Below are 21,348 nucleotides of genomic sequence, written 5' to 3'. Positions count from 1 at the left end.
TCCCAGCCTATTATAGATTTTCCAAGTCTGCTGCAGAGTGCCTTGAATAGTCATATTTTAAAGAAGTTTTTCCATGTTTTTCAAATTATTAAATTTATTGGTATAATTCATTTGGTCAATGCAATATGAGAAGATTCAAGAGCCAGGGTGAGATTCACCATGTGGCTGTTTTCCTACCCAAGCAGTAATGAAATTACATGTTGAGGTAAATCCTTCATCAGCATGAATCTGTTGGTGACTACAACAAGCAGAGATCAATGACTGACATGCATCCCATATTATTATTGTTGCATGAATATAAAATAAATATTTGTTCTGTTAAGTGAATAATATTTTAGGTATAGTTATTTCATTATAAGTCGACCCACACTGTCAAAATTAGTAGTTTTTTTAAAAAAAATCTGAGCTTCATATTTTATTTGAACAGGAACATTGTATATTGGATTTTAGAGGTAAATGTATCAATCATTAGATGCGTTGCTATAAATTTTTAAAATTTGTTTAGTTCAATCATTGTGGAAGATAGTGTGGTGATTCCTCAAAGACCTAGAACCAGAAATACCACTTGACCCAGCAATCCCATTACTGGGTATATACCCCCAAAAATACAAATCATTCTCTTATGAAGATACATGAACACATATGTTCATTGCAGCACTATTCACAATAGCAAAGACATAGAATCAACCCAAATGCCAATCAATGATAGACTGGACAAAGAAAATGTGTTGTATATACACTATGGAATACTATGCAGCCATAAAAAGGAATGAGATCATGTCCTTTGCAGGGCCACGGATGGAGCCAGAAACCATTATCCTCAGCTAACTAAGTCAGGAACAGAAAACCAAACACCACATGTTCCCACTTATAAGTGGGAGCTGAACAGTGAGAACACATGGACACAGGGAGGAGAAAACCACACACTGGGTGCTGTTGGGGGGTGAGGGGAAAGGGGAAGGAGTGCATTAGGACAAATACCTAATGCCTGCGGGGCTTAAAACATAGATGACAGGTTGATAGGTGCAACAAAACACCATGGCACATGTATACTTGTGTAACAAACCTGCACGTTCTGCACATATATCCAATAACTTATAAAATAGAATACAAGTTTGATGAATTCTTGCATCTTTAACATCTCTGAAAGTGTTTCTATGTCTCAGTGAAAATTTTACAAGTTATTCTTACTAAGTATGAAATAAGAAAACCTCTCTAAAATATCTCTTTTGTTGGCAATGCCACTTTGATGAGAAAAGATATAGAAGCCTCCTGCATTTATTTAATACATTTTTGTCCCATTTTATTTATTTTATTTTAGGTGTTTAAGTTAGTTTGGGGAGTATAAAGATAATAAAGATAAAACTCAGTCATTAATGAATTTACTAAACCTCTTTGGCTTCTGTCTTTGTCACACAGATTTGTTGCTATGATTGCTTTAAAATCCAAAGACTAAAAAAGCTGTAAGAATGAAAATACTTCATGTTCATTTGTATTTTTTATTTTATTTTTGTTCCGTTTGTTGTAAACTTGAATGTCGATTTAATTTTTTATCTTTAATTATAAAGATTTGGCAAACAGTAAACAGGCCTATGAATTTGTCTTAATACAATTTAAGGATACAACTAATGTCGAGGGGTTTTTGATAATGATGATGACAGTAACATAAAATAAACTTTCCAATAATTGACAAATGTGAAAATGTCATGAACTCATTTATATACACTTTCAAGCATCCTGCACAAACTGGCAGATCAAACTGTTGTTGCAATATGGTAGGTCAGCCAGTGTAGAACTTAACCTTCTATACCCTATATCATTGAAAAAATCATCTTTAATGAATAAATTATTTTTGAACTGTGTTATGAGGCAGGTACCATAGTAGAAACATTCATGTCTGTTTTCATTTTTCATCTTCACATCAGCACTGAGAGGTACACATCATTTTATGCATGCTACATATGAGGAAATTCAGGCTTCAAGGCGTAAAAAAATTTTCAGGTTTACATGAATTGTAATTCAAAGAGGGATATTTGAACCCACAATATTAGGCAATTGCTTTCTCTACTACATGTGATAAGGTGATGAAACTAATATATTCCATTAGCTTGTTGTTATGTAGTCATAAATTGAATCCACTCTAATACATCTAACTGATATTCTCTTAAATATGTACAGAAAGAAATACCTGTAAATTGACTGCAGATATCTACAGGTGCTCCTCAACTAATGATGGGCTTATGTCTGAATAAACCCACCGTAAGTTGAAAATACTGTAAGTCAAGAATGTATTTAATAAACCTAGCCTACTGAACATGATGGCTTAGCCTAGCCTCCCTCAAACATGCCCAGAACATTGACACTGGTCTACAGTTAGACAAAATCATCTAACACGAAGCATATTTTATAATAATAAAGTGTTGAATGTAACTTATGGAATGCTGTGCTGAAAGTGAAAAACAAAATGGTTATATGAATAATCAAAGTGTGATTTGTACACTATCTTAAAGACAAAAATTATAAGGTGAATCATCATAACTCAGGGACCATCTGTAATTGTAATAAGTTAAAATTGAAGAAAAAAAAATAAAGCAAGGTAGAGAAGGCAGTGAAGGCTTAGAAAAACCAGTTTGTACCAGTGCTAAATGACAAACTAAATGGAAACAGTGGATGGAATAAAATTTGATGAGATGAATAGATAAGAGGAAAAAGACAATCTGATAGAAAAATCAGATTTGATTAAATAAAAAAGTAAACAGATTAGTTATAGTGTACAGTTGAATGATAAAGTCAGTAATAGGGCTATTTTGACCTAATGAAATAAATTTAAAAACTAGACAACCACCTTCTAACTCATTATTCAAAAAGTTATTATATTAACCTCAGATTTTCTACTTTCAAAAATTCACATCAATGCCTCATGTCTCCTGCTTTTTCCAAGTAAGTCCATTTCTGACCCAGAGCTTCTGCATGGCTGGATTTACCTCTTTGTTCTGAAGTGTGTAGATGAGGGGGTTTAGCATTGGGGTAATAACATTGTAGAGTACAGACACCATCTTGTCCACAGAAAATGTAGAGAAAGGACGAGCATAGATGAAAGCAAAGGGTCCAAAAAAGAGTGTTACCACCATGAGGTGAGAGGCACACGTGGAGAGTGCCTTTCGCCTTCCTTCCTTGGAGTGAATCTTGACTAGGATAGTGGTGTAGGAGGAAATCAGCACCACAAAGGAGATGGTGGAGATCAACCCACTGTTAGATACCATGAGCAATTCAATGACAAAAGTGTAAGCACAAGCAAGTTTGATGACGGGGGAACATCACAAAAAAGGTTGTCCACCTGATTTGGCCCACAAAAGGGTAGACGGATAGTGAGAATGGTCTGGACAGTGGAGTGCACAAATCCTCCTATCCAGGAGGCAGCATCCAACACACAGCATAACCCCCCGACTCATGACAGTGGTGTAGTGCAGGGGGCGACAGATTGCAACATAGCAATCGTAGGCCATCACTGTGAGCAGGAACATCTCTGCTGCCCCTACAAAATGCAGGAAGAGGAGTTGCACAATGCATTGGTCATAGGAAATGAGATTTTCATGATTAAGGAAGTCAGCCAGAAGCTTAGGGGTCGTTACTGTTGAATAACATAGGTCCAGAAATGAGACGTTGCCAAGAAGGAAATACATGGGTGATGAATTCAGGTATTTATCAGATCCACTGTGAGCATGATGAGGACATTGCCAACCCAAGTGGACACATAGAAGAAAAGAAATAGTACAAATAGCCCTGCTTCAATAGATGATGTCTGTGAGAAGCCTGACAAGAAAAATTCTCTCACCACTTCTGTTTGATTTTTATCCATTTGACCTGGCTCTACCTAGATCAAAGAGATTAAACAATAGGGCAATAGTGACATTTAAAATGAATGAGGTAATTCACATCAAATACAAGACTCTGCTCATTTCAAAAAAGAGATTTTTCATCCTTTAAGATACATCCTGATTAATTAGAAAGAAGAAGAAATTATTTTCTCCTTACCTAATATAAATGTATATTATTTCACCAGCTGCCACTGCGAGACACTGATGACTTGGCCAAGGTTGATTAGAACATGAAGTTACCTGGCTCCAAGCCACTAACTTCCACATAATGCATTTCTCTCTTCCATCATTCAACACATTACTTCTCTCTCCTTTTCCACATTCAGTCTCAAGAAATGTTATATTTTTCTGAAATATTAATTTTTTAATAAAAATATTTGGGGAAAAAATAAAATCAAAGGTAGAATTTCAGATTCCAGTAAATGGACATTAGATCTGTAGAGCTTTTATTTGAGAAAAGGGAATCCCTGTACCCTTTGCCATCAAGAAAACTCTTATAGGACTCTAACCTGTGCAAATAGCTACAGGAAAGATCATATTCCACTTGGGATTATTGATAGTTCAATGACCTCTTAGTATATTTTCTTTGATATGCCTCTGCAGCTTACCATATTCTATAATACACTTATTTCCAGTTTATTATTGTAAATGATATATTTCTTATCTTAAATCATACCTGTGGGCATATTGGTACACATTATGCTTATAATGATCTAAATATAATTACAAAATGGTTCTTCGTGCATTGAAATAACTCTCCTTTGACTAGTCTATCAAATCAAATGAAAATCAACTATTTCTCTGAGATAAAAATAGCAATTTGTATGTTGTGTATATTTTATCCATTCACATGAGCAATAGCTGGAACATGCTACTGTATGAGTTGAAACGGGTGATGGTCCACGGAGAACTGCGGGGAGGGGTGTTTTTGGTGTTTTGTGATAGCTGTTATTCACTCAGATTCTATAGCTTAGTTGTGCCATACACAGAGCAACATTTTGAAGACTTAAGACATAATAATTAGATAGCAATTTAAAGTTTAAATATTGAATTTTCTTCACCTTATTTTAGTTTATGCCACTGTTAAATCTATAAATGGTATACTTTCATTTAGGCAAGTCAACGAGGATAAAATATTAAAAATAAAATTAATTTTAAACTAAATAAAGTTTAGCTTAAAAGTAATAAAATTTACATATTCCTTATTTAAGGCAATTATGTAAATATAAAGATTACATCAATTACATGCTAACAGTTAAAAATATCAAGACACTATGAGGTAAAACTTCCAAATTTAAATATTATTTTGTTAAACTGATGTTTAAAAAATATTTATTAACTTTAGAAAATGGTCACATAATAAAAGGAAAAACAGCACACAAAACTATACTTAAAATATGATACAATCTATATAGGCAGAAAAGTTAAATTATATAAGACACTAGACTACATGTAAAGGCAATAAAATATTTATAAAAATTCACCTTAACAATTGAGACTTTCTTCTTACCTACTGAGAGTTCATATGCATATCTGTAGGGTTTATGACATTTTATTCTTATATATAAAAATCCAAAAAATGAATTTTTTTCTCTTTCTGCAACTTATTACTTAAACTTTTACTTAATTTTCAGGTAATAATTTCTCTTAATCATAATCCATTTAACTTGTTTTGAGAGTAAAAGTTGTCTAGATATAACATCAAATAATCTCAGTTTCAGAATCATGAAAAAAGAAAATAATTATCTTCTCAATTCCCAGAAGCAAAGACTGTTAATTTTGCTAACCATATACTCTTAAAACCTTTCAAAAATTCATTGTTTGATTTACACAATATAACATTGCATAGACAATATTATATTGAAAAAGAGCACAGTTAGCATTGAATACTAATTCTGCAGGTGGGTCCTTATGACAGGAGCATGAAGAAAGGCTGTCAGTATAATAGATTTTAAGTCAAATTACATACCTTCTTGTCTGTAAATTCTTAGGTCCTGCAGTGATGGACTCCTGGCACACTGACAGTATACAACCACCCTAGATATTATTGACCAAGAAAATTAATGAATTAAGATGAAAACCCCTGGTTACACTGGCCACCATTAGGAAATTTTGATCTTTAGGGATTTCAAGATTCAGCTACTCACAGTCAAATCACAAAGGAAATCATTAAAAATTTTTAATCAACGCTTTGTCAGAAATTAGGAAACATAAAAATATATGTGTTGAGTGATAGTGGGATGTGAGGGTAGAAAGCAATTAATAGAAGGGGAAAAGAAGACATGAGAGTTGTAATAATGTCAGCTGGATTTTATAGAGAGGTAAGGGTCCCCCTGGCCCACACGGCTGAGGTTAGTGGAAAGGATGATGAGACATTAAGGAAACTTTGGCTTCAGGGGCCTTGCATTTCTTCTACCAGTACACCTGTGCTTGTACTGCTTTATCTGGAGTACCTTTTCTAATCAGAATTATTGACTCTAGATTTAATTTAATTTTGTTTAATATTACAAAAATGTCTTAAGTAAATATAAAAGTTTCCACTTTCTTCTACTTCTGCCTCTATACCACTGAGAGGGGAAGAGAGAGAGGGAAGAGAAAGCGAGAAAGACTTTCCTCTATACAGTAATATATTCTGGATGTGATTTCATGTGCTATATTCAGCTCTAATTATTATTAATAATTTTTTTTAGATGGAGTCTCTGTCCCCCAGGCTGGAGTGCAGTGGCCCCATCTTGGCTCACTGCAACCTCCACCTCCCAGGTTCAAGCAATTCTCCTGCCTCAGCCTCCTGAGTAGCTGGGATTACAGGCCCATGCCACCACTCCCGGCTATAGTTCTAATTAGTTTTTAACTGATATATGATAATAAAACCATCAAATATGGTACGTTATAATAAAATATTCTATCAATGGGCATGTAGATCATCTACTATTTTATCATTATAATAAAAAATTCTACAGTAAACAATTTGTTCATATTTCTTCAGACTGCTATTCAGTATATGTAAGAGACAGAGGCTGAAAGTAAAATTTCTGAGACAAACGTGGACAGGTATTTCTCCCCCAAAAAACTGTGGTAATGTATATTTCCATGAGCCATGTATGTGATGCTATTTTCATATTCTTTCCTACACTAGATAACATCATTCTTCAATTTTAATTCTAATTTTTCAAATTTGAAGTGTAATAATGATAGTTCATTTTAGTTTGCATTTGCCTCAGCAGCACTGTGAATGAACATCTTTTCAGATTTTTATTAGTCACACATCTTTTAATTCTAAAAATTGCGTGTTCGTTTGTCACTTTAATTTCTGAATGTTTACCATATTTTCTTTATTAATGTATGAAAATTCTCTAGATTTCAAGAATATTAAACAATGCAAGTGTTTGAAACATTTACTGCAAACCTACGTTTACAGCTGATTGAATTTTTGCTTATGTAAACTTCCAACCAGATGGAGACAGAACTTTAACAATGCCTCAGATGACTTCCTCACTCCTCCCAACAAAATGCCTAAAGCTAACCTCTTTTATAACCTCTATTGCCTTTGATTAATTTTACCTGTGTTTGAACTTTGTATAAATGGGATTATAAAATATATACCCTTTCTATGTGTGTTTATTTCTTTTATTTGACATTATGACTGAAATTTATTCTAGTTATTGCGTGTATCATTGTACATTTTTATTATTAACAATCTTTATTATTTCTTCCATTATTTAAGCATACTACAATTTGTTTATACATTGTACTGTTGCTGGACATTTGGGTAGTTTCTCATTTTTGGCTAATACAAAAAAAGCTTTTATGAACATTCCTGTACATATTTTGATGGACATTACATTCATTTCTGATGGATGTACACTAGGAGTGTAACTTTTCAATCCTAAAGTAGATGTATATCTAATTTGATAAGAAACTGTAAAACATTCTTCAGATACAGTTGTATCAATTTACAATACCACCACTGTTGTAACAGAGTTTACATTGCTCCATATTCTCCTCAACATCTACCATTAAAAAGAAAAATAATTTAGTCACTATGCTGGGTACTAATTGTGGTTAATTTGCATATCCTTGATAAGTAATGATGCTGAACATCTTATATGTTTATTTTCTATTTGAAAATCTTTTTCATGAAATGTCCATTCAATTTGTTTGCTCAATTGTTGAGTCATTTGCGTTTTCTTACTGACCTATAGGAATCCATTATATATGATATAAACAACTCCTTTGTTGATATATGTATTACAATTATCTAATATTATCTGCGGCTTACCTTTCACTTTCTTAGTGATATCATTTAGTAGACAGAAGTTCTTAATGCAGTCCATTTGTAACTAAAAATCAAGTACCACACTAGGCTTCACGAAAATTAAGAACTTCTGTTTACTAATTGATATCACTAAGAAAGTTCAGCATCATTACTTATCAAGGATCTGCAAGTTAACCACAATTAATAGAATTGTATTTCTATACCCAGATATTTGATAAAGCATTATTTAGTCTCAATCATTGTAGTAGTTATTCTCAATGCTTCAGTAGGCACTGAACCTGTCCTCCTTCTGCTGGAATGGAAATCCAGGTGGTTTGGCACTTGATTAGAATGATTGGGCTGCCCAAGGTGGGTCTGTAAAGGAGTTTGTGTAGGAGATTGCTGTGAGAGTCGGGAAACTGAGTAGGGAATATTCTCCCTCAATGTGAACAGGTACCTTCTGAGAAGTGGAGGCTGCAGGTGGAGGAATTCTCAGCTTTCATAATCAGTGAGCGAATTTCCCCTAGTAAATCTCCTCTGTCTCTCCCTTTCTCTCTCTCTCTCTGTCATCTTTCTCATCTCACTCTCTTTCCCTCTCTCTCTCTATATAAAGAGATATATAATATATATTCTTAATTTTCTTTTTTGACTGTTCATTGTTAGTGTATAGAAATACAATTGTTATGTGATAACTTTTGTATCCTGTTAATTTGTATTGAGGTAGTATCCTTCTATTCCTAGTGTTAAGTGCTTTTATCATGAAAAGATGTCAAATTTTTTCAGATGATTTTCTGTATCAATTGTTTTCCCCCTTCATCTGCTAATGCAAAGTGATATATTACATTGATTTTTTGTATTAAAACATCTTTGTATAGTAGGAATAAACACCACTTGGTCATAGTATATAATCTCTTTCATGTGCTATTGAATTCAGTTTGCTAGTATTTTGTTGAGGATTTTGCAACAATGTTAAGAAGTGACATTGCCCTATCATTTTCTTCTCCTGTAGTTTTTTTGTCCGGCTTTGGTATCAAGGTGATACTGCTCTCATAGAATAAACTAGGAAGTATTCCCTTCTCTTAAATTTTTTGAAAAAATTTTGAAGAGAATGGGTGCAAAATAATTCTTCCTTAAATGTTAGTGGGGGGCAGGCCTGCCCTAAAAGAGCTCCTGAAGGAAGCACTAAACATGGAAAGGAAAAACCGGTATCAGCCACTGCAAAAACATTCCAAAATGTAAAGACCATCAAGGCTAGGAAGAAACTGCATCAACTAGCAAGCAAAATAACCAGCTAATATCATAATGACAGGACCAAATTCACACATAACAATATTAACTTTAAATGTAAATGGGCTAAATGCTCTAACTAAAAAACACAGACTGGCAAATTGGATAAAGAGTCAAGACCCATCGGTGTGCTGTATTCAGGAAACCCATCTCACCTTCAGAGACACGCTTAGGCTCAAAATAAAGGGATAGAGGAAGATCTACCAAGCAAATGGAAAACAAAAAAAGGCAGGGGTTGCAATCCCAGTCTCTGATAAAGCAGACTTTAAACCAACAAAGATCAAAAGAGACAAAGAAGGCCACTACATAATGGTAAAGGGATCAATTCAACAAGAAGAGCTAACTATCCTAAATATATATGCACCCAATACAGGAGCACCCAGATTCATAAAGCAAGTCCTTAGTGACCTACAAAGAGACTTAGACTCCCACACAATAATAATGGGAGACTTTAACACCCCACTGTCAACATTAGACAGATCAATGAGACAGAAAGTTAACATGGATACCCAGGAGTTGAACTCAGCTCTGCACCAAGTGGACATAATAGACATCTACAGAACTCTCTACCCCAAATCAACAGAATATACATTTTTTTCAGCACCACACCACACCTTTTCCAAAATTGACCACATAGTTGGAAGTAAAGCACTCCTCAGCAAATGTAAAAGAACAGAAATTATAACAAACTGTCTCTCAGACCACAGTGCAATCAAACTAAAACTCAGGATTACGAAACTCACTCAAAACTGCTAAACTACGTGGAAACTGAACAACCTGCTCCTGAGTGACTACTGGGTACATAACAAAATGAAGGCAGAAATAAAGATGTTCTTTGAAACCAATGAGAACAAAGACACAACATACCAGAATCTCTGAGACACATTCAAAGCAGTGTGTAAAGGGAAATTTATAGCACTAATGCCCACAAGAGAAAGCAGGAAAGATCCAAAATTGACACCCTAACATCACTATTAAAAGAACTAGAAAAGCAAGAGCAAACACATTCAAAAGCTAGGAGAAGGCAAGAAATTACTAAAATCAGAGCAGAACTGAAGGAAATCGAGACACAAAAAACTCTTCAAAAAATTAATGAATCCAGGAGCTGGTTTTTTGAAAAAGATCAACAAAATTGATAGATCACTAGCAAGACTAATAAAGAATAAAAGAGAGAAGAATCAAATAGACACAATAAAAAATGATAAAGGGGATATCACCACCGATACCACAGAAATACAAACTGCCATCAGAGAATACTACAAACACCTCTACACAAATAAACTAGAAAATCTAGAAGAAATGGATAAATTCCTCAACACATACACCCTCCCAAGACTAAACCAGGAAGAAGTTGAATCTCTGAATAGACCAATAACAGGCTCTGAAATTGTGGCAATAATCAATAGCTTACCAACCAAAAAAAGTCCAGGACCAGATGGATTCACAGCCGAATTCTACCAGAGGTACAAAGAGGAGCTGGTACCATTCCTTCTGAAACTATTCCAATCAATAGAAAAAGAGGGAATCCTCCCTAACACATTTTGTGAGGCCAGCATCATCTTGATACCAAAGCCTGGCAGAGACACAACCAAAAAAGAGAAGTTTAGACCAATATCCCTGATGAACATCCATGCAAAAATCCTCAATAAAATACTGGCAAACTGAATCCAGCAGCACATCAAAAAGCTCATCCACCATTATCAAGTGGGCTTCATCCCTGGGATGAAAGTCTGGTTCAACATACCAAAATCAATAAATGTAATCCAGCACATAAACAGAACCAAAGACAAAAACCACATGATTATCTCAATAGATGCAGAAAAGACCTTTGACAAAATTCAACAACCTTCGTGCTAAAAACTCTCAATAAAGTAGGTATTGATTGGACGTATCTCAAAATAATCAGAGCTATCTATGACAAACCCACAGCCAATATCATACTGAATGGACAAAAACTGGAAGCATTCCCTTTGAAAACTGGCACAAGACAGGGATGCCTTCTCTCACCACTCCTATTCAACATAGTGTTGGAATTTCTGGCCAGGGCAATCAGGCAGGAGAAGGAAATAAAGGGCATTCAATTAGGAAAAGAGGAAGTCAAATTGTCCGTGTTTGCAGATGACATGATTGTATATCTAGAAAACCCCATCATCTCAGCCCAAAATCTCCTTAAGCTGATAAGCAACTTCAGCAAAGTCTCAGGATACGAAATCAATATACAAAAATCAGAAGCATTCTTATACACCAATCACAGACAAACAGAGAGCCAAATCATGAGTGAACTCCCATTCACAATTGCTTCAAAGAGAATAAAATACCTAGGAATCCAACTTACAAGGGATGTGAAGGACCTCTTCAAGGAGAACTACAAACCACTGCTCAGTGAAATAAAAGAGGATACAAACAAATGGAAGAACATTCCACGCTCATGGGTTGGAAGAATCAATATCGTGAAAATGGCCATACTGCCCAAGGTGATTTATAGATTCAATGCCATCCCCATCAAGCTACCAACGACTTTCTTCACAGAATTGGAAAAAACTACTTTAAAGTTCATATCGAACCAAAAAAGAGCCCGCATCGCCCAGTCAATCCTAAGCCAAAAGAATAAAGCTGGAGGCATCATGCTACCTGACTTCAAACTATACTACAAGGCTACAGTAACCAAAAGAGCATGTTACTGGTACCAAAACAGAGATATAGATCAATGCAACAGAACAGAGCCCTCAGAAATAATGCCTCATATGTACAACCATCTGATAATGACAAACCTGACAAAAATAAGCAATGGGGAAAGGATTCCCTATTTAATAAATGGTGCTGGGAAAACTGGCAAGCCATATGTAAGCTGAAACTGGATCCCTTCGTTACACCTTATACAAAAATTAATTCAAGATGGATTAAAGACTTACATGTTAGACCTAAAACCATAGAAACCCTAGAAGAAAACCTAGGCAATACTATTCAGGACATACGCATGGGCAAGGACTTCATCTCTAAAACACCAAAAGCACTGGCAACAAAAGCCAAAATTGACAAATGGGATCTAATTAAACTAAAGAGCTTCTGCACAGCAAAATAAACTACCAGCAGAGTGAACAGGCAACCTACAAAAACAGACACAATTTTTGCAACCCACTCATCTGACAAAGGGCTAATATCCAGAATCTACAATGAACTCAAACAAATTTACAAGAATAAAACAAACAACCCCATCAAAAAGTGGGCAAAGTACATGAACAGACACTTCTCAAAAGAAGACATTTATGCAGCCAAAAAACACATGAAGAAATGCTCCTCATCACTGGCCATCAGAGAAATGCAAATCAAAGCCACAATGAGATACCATCTCACACCAGTTAGAATGGCCATCATTCAAAAGTCAGGAAAAAACAGGTGCTGGAGAGGATGTGGAGAAATAGGAACACTTTTACACTGTTGGTGGGACTGTAAACTAGTTCAACCATTGTGGAAGTCAGTGTGGCGATTCCTCAGGGATCTAGAACTAGAAATACCATTTGACCCAGCCATCCCATCGCTGGGTATATACCCAAAGGATTATAAATCATGCTGCTATAGGGACACATGCACACGTATGTTTATAGCGGCACTATTCACAATAGCAAAGACTTGGAACCAACCCAAATGTCCAACAACGATAGACTGGATTAAGAAAATGTGTCACATATACACCATGGAATACTATGTAGCCATAAAAAATGATGATTTCATGTCCTTTGTAGGGACATGGATGAAACTGGAAACCATCATTCTCAGTAAACTATCGCAAGGACAAAAAACCAAACACTGCATGTTCTCACTCATAGGTGGGAACTGAACAATGAGAACCCATGGACACAGGAAGGGGAACATCACACACTGGGGAATGTTGTGGGGTAGAGGTAGGGGGGAGGGATAGCATTAGGAGATATACGTAATGCTAAGTGACGAGTTAATGGGTGCAGCACACCAACATGGCACATGTATGCATATGTAACAAATCTGCACATCGTGCACATGTACCCTAAAACTTAAAGTATAATAATAATAAAAGGAAAAATATGTTAGTAAAATTCACTAGTGAAGCCACCATGTCCAGGCTTCTCTTGTTGGGAGACTTTGATCACTAATTCAATCTCCTTAGTAGTTATAGATATTTTCATACTTTTTATTTCTTCATTATTAAGTCTCCCTGGGTCTTGTACTCCTAGAAATTTGTACATTTTGTCTAGGTTTTTCATTTTACTGCCGTGCAATTATTCATAGTACTCTTTTATAATCCTTTTTGTTTCCCTAGAGTTGGTAGTAATATGCTGTTCTCATTTTTATTTCTGGATTTAGTAATTTGAGATTTGTCTCTGTTTTTGTTAGTTCATCCAGCTAAAGTTTGCCAATTTTGTTGTCTTTTCAAATAACCAACTTTCGATTCCATTGCATTTTTCTTTTGTTCTATGTTCTCTATTTCAATGATCTCTACTTTTTATTATTTCCTGCTTTCTGCTAGGTTCAGGTGTAGTTTGTTTTATTTTTTTCAAGTTCTTTAAGTTGTAAAGTTACATTGTTGATTTGAAAACTTTCTGGGTTTTGTTTTTTAATGTAATATTCTTAAATTTTAGATTCAAGGAGTACATATACAGGTATGTTACATGGATATATTGTGTAATGCTGGGGTTTGGGCTTCTGTAAAAACCACCACCCAAATAGTAAACATAACCTCCTATAGGTAGTTTTAATTTCCTTCCAACCTTTATTTTGGTTTTGGGGTTATATGTACATCTTTATTACATGGGTAAATTGGATGTCACGGGGATTTAGTAGACTGATTATTTTGTCATTCAGGTAATGATTATAGAATGATATAGGCAGTTTTTTAATCCTCATTCTCCTCCCACCCTCCACCCTCAAGTAAACCCCAGTATCTATATTTCCCTTCTGTGTGTCCATGTGTACTCAATGTTTAGCTATTTATAGGTGAGTATGTGCAGATTTTGGCTTTCTGTTCCTACATTAATTCATTTAGGATAATGGCTTCAAGCTCCATCCATGTTGCTGCAAAGGACATGAGTTCATTCTTTCTTATGGCTTTATAGTTTTCAATGGTGTATATGTACCCCATTTCCTTCTTTCTATCCACCGTTGATGGACATCTAAGTTGATTCCATGTCCTTGCTGTGAATAATGCTGTGATGAACATATGTTTGCATGTGCCTTTATTGTAGAATGATTTATATTCTTTTGGGTATGATATGGTTTGTCTGGGTCCTCAAACAAATCACATCTTGAATTAGAGTTCCCATAACCCCCATGTGTCATTGAAGGGACCCAGTGGGGAGTGATTGAATCATGGGAACGGTTTTCCCCATGCTGTTCTCATGACTGTGACTGAGTTCTCCTGAGATCTCATGGTTTTCTAAGCATCTAGCATTTCCCCTACTGGTGCTCATTCTCTCTCCTGCCACCCTGTGAAGAGGTGCCTTCCGCCATGATTGTTTTCCTGAGGTCTCCCCAGCCATGTGGAACTGTGAGTCAATTAAACCTATTTTCTTTATAAATTACCCGGTCTTGGGTATTTCTTCATAGCACCGAGAAAATGAACTAATATAGTAAATTGGTACCAGGCATGGAGTGCTGCTGTAAAAATACCCAAAAATGTGGAAGCAACTTTGGAACTAGGTAACAGGCAGAGGTTGGAAGAGTTTGGAGGGCTCAGAAGAAGACAGAAAAATATTGGAAAGTATGGAACTTTCTAGAGCCTTGGAGGGCTAAGAAGACAGGAAGGTGTGGCAAAGTTTGGAACTTCCTAGTATGAACCCCAGAAGTCTGAGACAGGTCCCAGTTAATTTAGAAAGTTTATTTTGCCAAAGTTGAGGATGTGTGCCTGTGTGTCAGTAGGTCCTAACAACATGTGCCCAAGGTGGTCAGGGCAGTTTGGTTTTATACATTTTAGGGAGACATGAGACATCAATCAAAATATGCAAAATGAACATCGGTTTGTTCTGGAAAGGTAGGACAACTCGAAGCAAGGGCAAGAAGACTGGAAATGTGGAGGGGGCTTCCAGGTCATAGGTAGATAAGAGACAAATGGTTGCATTCTTTTGAGTTTCTGATTAGCCTCTCCAAAGGAGGCAATCAGATATGCATTTATTTCAGTGAGCAGAGGGGTGACTTTAAATAGAATGGGAGGCAGGTTGTCCCTAAGCAGTTCCCAGCTTGACTTTTTTCTTTAGCTTAGTGATTTTGGGGCCCCAAGATTTATTTTCCTTTCACATTAGAGACATATTGAATGGCTTTGACCAAAATGCTGATAGTGATGTGGACAATGAAAGCCAGGCTAAGGTGGTCTCAGATAGAGATTAGGAACTTTTTGGGAGCTGGAATAAAGGTGACTCTTGCTATGCTTTAGCAAAGAGACTGTTGGCACTTCGTCCCTGCCCTAGAGATCCGTGAAACATTGAACTTGAGAGAGATTATTTAAGGTATCTGGCTGAAGAAATTTCTAAGCAGCAAGGTGTTCAAGAAAAAGCAGAGCATAAAAGTTTGGAAAATTTGCAGCCTGATGACATGATAGAAGAGAAATTCAACTCAGCTGCATAAATTTGCATAAGTTATGATGAGCTGAATGTTAATCACCAAGACAATGGGGAAAATGTCTCCAGGGCATGTCAGAGACCTTCCCAGAAGGCCCAGAGGCCTAACAGGGAAAAATTGTTTTCTGAGCTGGGCGCAGAGCCCCTCTGCTCTATGAAGCCTCAGGACATGGTGCCCTGCATTCCAGCTGCTTCAGCTCCAGCTGTGGCTAAAAGGGTCCAAGGTACAGCTCAGGCTATTGCTTCAGAGGGTATAAGCCCCAAGCCTGGGTGGCTTCCATGTGGTGTTGAGCCTGTGGGTGCACAGAAGTCAAGAACTAAGGTTTGGGCACCTCCTCCTAGATTTCAGAGGATGTATGGAAATACCTGAATGTCCAGGCATAAGTTTGCTGCAGGGGTGGGGCCCTCATGGAGAACCTCTGCTAGGACAATGTAGAAGGGAAATGTGAGGTGGGAGCACCCACACAGAGTCCCCACTGTGGCACTGCCTAATGGAGCTGTGAGAAGAGGGCCACCATCCTCCAGACCCCAGGATGGTAGCTCCACTGACATTTTGCACCATGCACCTGGAAGTTACAGACACTCAATGCCAGCTCATGAAAGCAGCTGGGAGGAAGGCTGCACCCTGCAAAGCCACAGGGGCAGAGCTGCCCAAGACCATGGAAGCCCACCTATTGAATCAGCATGACCTGGATGTGAGACATGGAGTCAAAGGAGATCATTTTGAAACTTTGAGGTTTAATGACTGCACTATTGGATTTTGGACTTGCATGGGGCCTGTAGCCCCTTTGTTTTGGCCAATTTCTCCCATTTTGAATGGGTTTGTTTACCCAATGCCTGTACCCCCATTGTATCTAGGAAGTAACTAACTTGCTTTTGATTTTACAGGCTCATAGGTAAAAGGAATTTGCTTTGTCTCAGATGAGACTTTGGACTTGGCCTTCCTAGTTAATGCTGGAATGAGTGAAGACTTTGGGAGACTGTTAGAAAGTCATGACTGGTTTTGAAATGTAAAAAGGACCTGAGATTTGGGAGGGGCCAGGGGCAGAATGATATTGTTTGGCTGTGTCCCTACCCAAATCTCATCTTGAATTATAGTTCCCCTAATCCCCATGTGTCATGGAAGGAACCTGGTGGGAAGTGACTGAACGTAAAATGTGGCTTACTGCCCCTTCACCTTCCACCAGAATTATAAGTTTCCTGAGGCTATGTGAAACTGTGAGTCAATTAAACCTCTTTTGTTTATAAATTACTCAGTCTCAGGTAGTTCATTACAGCAGTATGAAAATGGACTAACGCACATGTTGCAGCAATGGGCAGGATTTTATTCTTTTTTATGGCTACATAATATTCAGTGGTGTATGTGTACATCTTCTTTATCCAGTCTACCATTGATGGGCACCTAGGGTGATACTATGACTTTTCTGACTTTACTATTGTGAATAGTGCTGTGATAAACATAGGAATGCAAGTGTCTTTTTGGTAGAACAATATATTTTCTTTGGAGTAGATACCCAATAATGGTATCTAATGCTGGGTCAAATGATATTTCTGTTTTTAGTTCTTTGAGAAATCTACATACTGCTTTTCACAGTGGCTGAACTAATTTACATTCCCACCAACATTGTATAAGTGTTCCCTTTCCTTTGCATTCTTGCCAATACCTGTTGCTTCTTGACTTTTTAATAATAGCAATTGTGACTGGTGTGAGATGAAATCTCATTGTGGTTTTGTACTGTATTTCTCTGATGATTCATGGTGTTCAGCATTTTTCATGTTTGTTGACTACTTGTTTTCGTCTTTTTGAGCAATGTCTCTTTATTTGCCCAGATTTTAATGGGTTTTGTTTTTTTCTTGTTGATTCGTTTAATTTCCTTATAGATTCTAGATATTAGTCCTTTGTTGGATGAATAGTTTGCAAGTATTTTATCCAATTTTGTATATTTTCTTTTTACTCTTTATAGTTTCTTTTGCTGTACAGAAGCTCTTTAGTATAATTAAGTCACAATTGACATTTATTTATTTATTTAGAGACAGAGTTTTGCTCTTGTTGCCCAGGCTGGAGTGCAGTGGCCCAATCTCGGCTCAGTGCAACCTCCGATCCCAAGTTCAAGTGATTCTCCTGCCTCAGCCTCCTGAGTAGCTGGGACTACAGGTGGCCACCCCACACCTGGCTAACTTTTGTATTTTTAGTAGAGATGGGTTTTCACTATGTTGGCCAGGCTGGCCTTGAGCTCCTGACCTCAGATGATCCACCTGCCTTGGCCTTCCAAAGTGCTGGGATGCCAATTTTTATTTTTGTTGCATATGCTTTTGAGGTCTGAGTTATAAATTATTTGCCTAGGCCAATATCCTGAAGATATTTTCCTAGGCTTTCTCCTAGAATTTTTATACTTTCAGGTCTTACATTTAAGTATTTAATCCACATTGAGTTGATTTTTGTATATTGTTAGAGGTAATTGTCCAGTTTCATTCTTCTGTATATGTTTAGCCTGTTATTTCAGCACAATTTATTGAATAGGGTGTCCTTTCCCCATTGTTAATTTTTGTCATTTGATGAATATCAGTTGGTTATAGGTATGGGGCTTTATTTCTGGGTTCTCTCTTCTGTTCTCATGATCTACATGTCTATTTTATTTTACCAATACCCGGCTGTATTGGTTACTAGAGCCTTGTATTACAGTTTAAAGTTAGGTAATGTGATGCCTTCAGCCTTGTTTTTTTGCTTAGAATCGCATTGGCTATTTGGGCTCTTTTTGATTCTGTATGAATTTTAAGATTGTTTTTTCTAATTCTGAAAAAAATGATGTTGGTAATTTAATAGGAATTGTGTTAAATCTGTTGATTGCTTTGGGCAGTATGGCTATTTAAATTATATTGATTCTTCCAATTTATGAACATGCAATGTTTTTCCATTTGTTTGTGTCAATTATAATTTCTTTCATCAGTGTTTGGAAGTTCTCCTTGTAAAAATCTTTCATCTCTTTGATTAAATATGTTCCTAGGTATTTTATTTTTTCTTACAGTAAATGAAATTATGTTCTTGCTTTGGTTCTCAGCTTGAATGTTATTGGTGTTTATAAATGCTACTTATTTTTGTATGTTGACTGAACTTTACTAAAGTTGTTTATCAGATCTAGGATTATTCTGGATAAATCTTCAGTGTTTTCTAGGTGTAGAATTGTAATCAGTGAACAAAGACAATTTGATTTTTTTTCTAATTTGGATGACTTTTATTTCTTTCTCTTTCCTGTTTGTTCTAGTTAGGACTTTTAGTACTCTATTAAATAGGAATCATGAGAGTGGAAATCCTTGTCTTATTTCAAGTTTTGGGAAAATTCTTTCAACTTTTGCCTGTTCAATATAATGTTGGCTCTCCTTTTGTGATAGGTAGCTCTTATCACATTTCTTTGATGCCTAGTTTGTTGAGGATTTTTAGCATGAAAGGATGTTGAATTTTATCAAGTCCTTTATTTGTGTCTATTAGGATGATCATATGGTTTTTGTTTTTAATTCTGTTTATATGGTAAATCACCTCTATTGATTTTCATATGTTGAACTCTCCTTATATTCCAGGAATAAGGCCCAGTTGAACATAATAATTTATCTTTTTGATGTGCTACTATATTCAGTTTACTAGCATTTTTTTGAGCATTTCTGCCTCTATGTTCATCAGGGATATTCGTCTATAGTTTCCTTTTCCTTTTTTTTTTTTTTGTTGTGTCCTTGCCAGATTTTGGTATCAAAATAATATTGGTTTCATAGAATGAGTTAGGGAGGAATATCTCCCCCTCAATTTGGGGGAATAGTTTTATTAGGATTAGTACCATCTCTTCTTTTCATGTCTGGTAGAATTCGACTGTGAATCCATCTGGTCCAGAGATTTTCTTGGTTGGTAGGGATTTTTTTTTTCTGATTCAATTTTGTAACTTATTATTGGTCTGTTATGGTTTTCCATTTCTTCCTTGTTCAATCTTATAACACTGTGTATTTCCAGGAATGTATCAATTTCCTCTAGATTTTCTAATTTGTGCACAAAAGATGTTCATAGTAATCTCTGGGGATCCTTTGTATTTCTGTAGAATCAGTTGTAATGTCATCTTTGTCATTTCTGATTTTGCTTATTTGGATCTTCTCTCTCTTTTCTGTATTAACCTAGCTAATCCTCCATCATTCTTGTTTAGCCTTTCAAATAACCAACTTTTTGTTTTACTGATTCTTTGTATTTTTTTGTGGTCTGAATTTTATTGACTTCTGTTCTGATCTTAGCTATTTTTTCTGCTAAGTTTGTTTAGTTTGTTCATATTTTTCTAGTCCCTTTAGAGGCAAGGAAAGGTTATTTATTTGTGAACTTTCTGTCTTCTTTTTTTTTTTTTTTGAGACGGAGTTTTACCCTTCTCACCCAGGCTGGAATGCAATGGTGCGAGCTCTGCTCACTGCAACCTCCAGCTCCTGGGTTCAAGCGATTCTCCAGCTTCAGCCTCCCGAGTAGCTGGGATTACAGATGCCCGCCACCATGCCAGGCTACTTTGTGTATTTTCTTTTTAGTAGAGATGGGGTTTCACCATGTTGGCCAAGCCGCTCTGGAACTCTTAACTTCAGGTGATCTGCCTGCCTCAGCCTCCCAAAGTGCTAGGATTACAGGCATGAGCTACCATGCCCGGCCTCTGTCTTCTTGATGGTAGAAGTTTACCACTATAAACTTTCCTCGTAACACTGCTTTCACTACTCTTTAGAGGTTTTAGTATGTCATGTCTTAAATTTTATTTATTTCAAATAACTTTTTGATTTCTACCTTAATTTCCTTGTTTATCTGACAGTCATTCAGGAGCAAGTTGTTTAGTTTCCATGTATTTGTGTGGTTTTGAGATTTTCTCTTGGTATTGATTTCTAATTTTATTCCATTGTTGTCTGAGAAGATGCTTTGCATGATTTTGATTTTTTTGAATTTATTAAGACTTACTTTATAACTGAGCATGTGACCAATCTTAGAGAATGTTCCCTGCATAGATGAGAAGAATGCATACTCTGTGGTTTTGGGGTGAAGTATTCTGTAGATGTCTATTCAGTCCATTTGGTCAAGTGTACAGTTTAAGTCAAGAATTTCTTTGTGAGTTTTCTGCCTTGATGGTATGTCTAATATTGTCAGTGGTGTGTGGAAGTCCTCCACCATTATTGCATGGCTATCTGTATCTTTTCTTACATCTAGTAGTAGTTTTTTAATAAATCTGGGTGCTCTGACGTTGGATGCATATGTATGCAGGATATTTAAATCTTCTTATTGAATTGAGTCCTTTATTGTTATGTAATGCCCTTCTTTGTCTTTGTTACTATTATTGGT

The 21,348-nt window shown here is 36.2% G+C and overlaps 1 protein-coding gene across 1 annotated transcript; it reads right to left on the bottom strand.

Moving 5' to 3' along the window:
• Positions 1-2,918: 2,918 nt before the first annotated feature.
• On the bottom strand, positions 2,919-3,859 carry LOC129472052 (olfactory receptor 4Q2-like). The gene is given in 4 exon segments (XM_055261403.1): positions 2,919-3,307; positions 3,310-3,442; positions 3,444-3,712; positions 3,715-3,859. Coding segments are annotated over 4 exon segments (936 nt in total).
• Positions 3,860-21,348: the final 17,489 nt, after the last annotated feature.

This window comes from Symphalangus syndactylus, chromosome 22 (assembly GCF_028878055.3).
Source record: "Symphalangus syndactylus isolate Jambi chromosome 22, NHGRI_mSymSyn1-v2.1_pri, whole genome shotgun sequence".
Taxonomy (NCBI): Eukaryota; Metazoa; Chordata; class Mammalia; order Primates; family Hylobatidae; genus Symphalangus; species Symphalangus syndactylus.
Note: the sequence above shows the minus strand (reverse complement) of the source record. Positions and strands in the feature narration are given on the sequence as shown.